Here is a 4,317-nt window from a genome sequence, read left to right as displayed (position 1 = left end):
TACATATATATATATATATATATATATATATATATATTATACTGAATCAATTTACATTTGTTACTCGATTAAGATAAATCTACTCTTTCTAAGATGAGTCAATAAACAACCTGACAGATAATTAATCGCAACTGTTGTTTACAATTAAGGAATTAGGTAATTTTTAAGCATAAATATCCAACATTACCAACTTCCAGCTTCTTAACTGTGAGCATCTTTTCTTTGTCTCAAGTGATATTAAATATCTGATATTGAGTATCTTTGAGTTTTGGACTGTTGGTTAAACAAAACAAACAAATAATTTTCCAAGAAACCTATCTCTGGGCACAATTTAATCACCTGCCATGTCTGCTGCCCCCCCCGGATGTACATATATTTACATATTTTACATATAATAAATGTATTGTTTTGGTTCACTCTCAATGCTCTCAAAGTGTTGTTTTCGGGCACAGCAGGCAGCGGTTTTTCGCAAATAAGCTCTAAAACCCACTGTTTGCTACCTGCTCAACACCACACAGCAGACAGAGACAGGCAGAGACTAGCTGGGGAACATCTTGGAACATTACAAGAAGAAGTTAAGAAGTTAATGTGTGACGTAGTATAACACTGGAGACAACATCTCACCTGTGCATGACGTTGTCATTCTGAACCCCTGCATAACCTCCCAGGTAGAACTTGCATAGGTTGAGCAGTCCGAGAGCGAGATAGGACACCACAAAGGTCAGACCCAGAAGAGAGTACGGTGTGGCACAGCATTCAGAGACACTATAGGGTTCAATAAATGTAGCAAAGAAAACCCCCAATTATAAACCAAATACGACCTTTGTAACGCTGAATAATACTCCACATAATCACATCCCACCTGGTGAGCAGGAAGAACATGATTCCCTGATGGCCTGCAGAGGCGAGGCCAGACATGGTGTCTGGGAACAGCTGGACGATGAACAGAACAAACCAAAAGACACTGAAGAGCACTGGGACGGCAAACTGGTTCCACAAAGAGATTCCCACAGCCAGAAGTCTGTACAGTTCGATCACCTGAGGGACAGGAAACCAGTGAGGGGACAAACACAACGCAGTCAGCAAAAAGTCATTACAGATATTAAAAAAGTAAAAGCAGCATATTGAATACAATATGTTGCTACAACACACAAATCTTGTTAAAAAAACAACATTTCTGAAAAAAAAAATAACATTGATTTATTTATACTTGAAAAGCCACAACATGTTTGATCGCTGCATTTAATAGATATTTCTACAAGTGAAGTATAGTAAGATGGAGATTTCTAAACAGTTAAAAAGGTAGGAATAAAATGGAAAAATAAGTTAACAATCGAGAGTAATGCTACTCTACAACAGACAAAAAAATCTTAATAACTTTGTCGATTGATGTTTTTTTGGAAACCCTTTTCAAATATTCAGGGCATAGGCATCTAAAACAGGATGCATGGTGAAAATGCTTTATTTTAAAAACATCTCAGAATAAGAGTACCTCCAGCTGCAGCAACTCTGAATAGGCAGCCTTTGCAAGGCGATATGGCACAAAGACATGCGAGAGGAGGAACACGGTGATTCCCGCTCCAGTCAGTCCCATGGACAAAGTGTTGACAGTTAACAGAGTGGTGTGATGCGCAGCGCAGAGTCTGGCCAGCAGGGGGAGCATGTGAGCAGAGAACAACCACACCTTTCTGGTCTTCATCAGGAAAGCACACAGTGTGCTGAGAATGATCTGACCTGAACAGAAAATAACATTAGGGCGATTATAAAGCTTCGGCTTGGAGTAGACCGTATGACATGCAACCTTCAAAAACAAAATAGTAAATGAATATGAACCTAAATGAGCTTAAATGCTTTGTTTTTACGCGTAACTTTGGTTTTGGGACTCACTAGTCATTGCAGAGACAAATCTGTTGAAGGCCAGAGAGTCGAGGTACACAGCTCCTTCAAAACCGTACTGCAGCTCCTCACGAACATAATCCCTGTAAAATAAACAGAACAAAAAAAAATTGAATTATTATAATTATATGGTATGTGTCTTGTAATGTACTGTACTATAAGATTGTTGCTTTTAGCAGACAGGTCATTAAAATTACATACAGCAACACAAAATTATCTGAGGTGTTGTCTTACGCTGCATTTTGCTAACATTATCTTGTTTTTTAGTACTTGTCCTTACTCAGAGGTACTTTGACTGTATTATCAGCACTGGGTATATAACTAACATTAATAGATAAATGAAATACTTAAATAAGTTAATACATCAATAAATACATGAACTCAATGCACACACTTTTGAGAGCCAAATAAGTCAGTTCAGGTCTCTTTATAGCAACCAGCCTGAAGCCTTTAAAGAAACCACTGGTTGTTCTCACATTACAACTCACAAAACAGTACTGTCTTCTAAAATGAAATATCAGGCTGAAAGAAACTGGATACACAGAAGAAGGGGGGGGGGGGTACTGCAGCCAAGGTTTGTCAGGATCAAAAACTGATTGTGATACAATAAATCTGGGAAGCCCAGTAGTACTAGTAGTAGTAGTAGTAGTAGTAGTAGTAGTAGTAGTAGTAGGGCATCTCACTTAGAAACCTGATGCCCCATGTATAGGAGCATGGCAGCGAGGATGTGGAGGTAGAGCATCACAATGTGTCTCAATGGCAGAACCAACACCACCACATTTATCAGATGACCTGGAAGGCAAATGGAAAATGCTCGCGTTATGTTTTCTGTGTTTGATGAAGCCAAGGGAGTGAAGATCCTAGTAGACCATACACTCTAGAAAGGCACACAAAGTGGAATTACATCCACTTGCCATCAGATCTACTATATTTTTCAATTTAATTATTAAATGTCTTAATAACAATTTTGGCAATGATGAATTGACTTATCAGGCTGACTAAGCTGTCAACTACACAACTTAAACTTTGTCCACCAGTTCTTTAAGGCTTTGGCATTAATTGAGGATTTTGTATTATTAATTAATATGCAGTTTTATCAACATAGTAAATGTACTTATTAAAATATTCCACAGCCCAAGTGACGTCCTACAATGATCTGCTGCTAATTGTTGCAGCACTGGTCATGGCTAAGTCAAGTAAAATTCCACATAATCAGTCTGTAGTTTTGATTTAACGATATGTTATATGTTATGCCTGTTTAGTGCATGTGGGTACAATTTTCATTATTTTATCATATGCATACTTACCAATGTAGTACATGTTCCAGATGACATATTTGTATTTGAAAAGCATGTCTTCATTTTTGGCTTTGATGTGCTCCGTTAAACCTTCTATGTCACATTTATACAGCAGGTCCAGCACCAGTAGACTCGGCACCCTGAGGGCAACGTTGGCCAACTCTTCCAGACGAGGCATCTTTAAAAAAAAAAAAACTTTGGGGGGGTGTGAGCAGAGCGCGTGTGTGTCACATACTGTTAGCTAACCGTCTCACTGCCTGGCTCGTCTTCTTGTCATCTGAAAAAACACATACAACTTCATGTTAGGCGCTCGAGGACCTCCTCCATGAGACACCAGGCCGTTATTTAGCTGTGAATTCCCGCTTTAGCGTCAAATTTAGGCCACTAGCCGACGCAAGAGGTGTGCTGAAGTTAGCTTGAGAATTAAGACATCGAAATCACAATGATTTCAATTAGCTAGTGTGTATACAGTGACAGTAGTTCGCTTACTTTGCACGGTGACAGACATCAAAGCCGAATAGCCATTTGCTAGCTAGTTGTTGCTGCTGCTGTCGGTTAGCTTTCACAGAGACAAGCAACATGTTTTCATAGCACCAAGGGCAAAAATATGTAACTTTTTCTGTAACTTCCGCTTGTCAAATATAGGTAGAAACAGCCACCAAGAATTTTTTTTAATTAAATAGCTGACATTTTACGATAAGAGGGTAAGTAAAGACACTTCTATGCAATGTTATGATTCCATTCGCTTGCGTGGCCATTTTCAGTGTACACGTCATGTCGAAATGCACCAATCAGGTTTAGGTATTCTCGATTTCAAAATAAAAGTTATGCTTTTGGATACTTTTGTTTCTACCCCTACTCCTACTACTACTACTAATATGCATTTTTAGGATGCACGTGTTAGCAACATGATGTAACTTAGACTTTTACTTTAATATCACTATATTGTTACTTTATATTTTGCCTTCATATACTTTTACTTACTGTTTTACTACCTGTTTCCATAGGCTATATTTTTTATTATTTGTCATTACACAGTCCTCAAAGCACTGCACAACTGCAGTTTCCACACAAATTCTCTCATAATATAATATAATTCTGTTATTCCAAACAAAGACATTTT

The 4,317-nt window shown here is 38.1% G+C and overlaps 1 protein-coding gene across 1 annotated transcript in view; it reads right to left on the bottom strand.

The window, feature by feature from the left end:
- zmp:0000000662 (RING finger protein 145) overlaps nt 1-3,960 on the bottom strand; it is a 9,579-nt gene extending 5,619 nt beyond the window's left edge. Inside the window, exons 1-7 of the mRNA XM_032511011.1 lie at nt 3,684-3,960; nt 3,204-3,471; nt 2,580-2,688; nt 1,888-1,979; nt 1,493-1,734; nt 863-1,038; nt 625-765 (exon numbers count right to left, since the gene is read on the bottom strand). Coding sequence (XP_032366902.1) covers nt 625-765; nt 863-1,038; nt 1,493-1,734; nt 1,888-1,979; nt 2,580-2,688; nt 3,204-3,372 — 929 coding nt within the window. The 5' untranslated portion in view covers nt 3,373-3,471; nt 3,684-3,960. The remainder of the gene's footprint in view (nt 1-624; nt 766-862; nt 1,039-1,492; nt 1,735-1,887; nt 1,980-2,579; nt 2,689-3,203; nt 3,472-3,683) is intronic.
- Nucleotides 3,961-4,317: the final 357 nt, after the last annotated feature.

This window comes from Etheostoma spectabile, unplaced genomic scaffold, assembly GCF_008692095.1.
Source record: "Etheostoma spectabile isolate EspeVRDwgs_2016 unplaced genomic scaffold, UIUC_Espe_1.0 scaffold314, whole genome shotgun sequence".
NCBI classification, from domain to species: Eukaryota; Metazoa; Chordata; class Actinopteri; order Perciformes; family Percidae; genus Etheostoma; species Etheostoma spectabile.
This window is presented reverse-complemented; position numbering and strand designations above follow the sequence as displayed.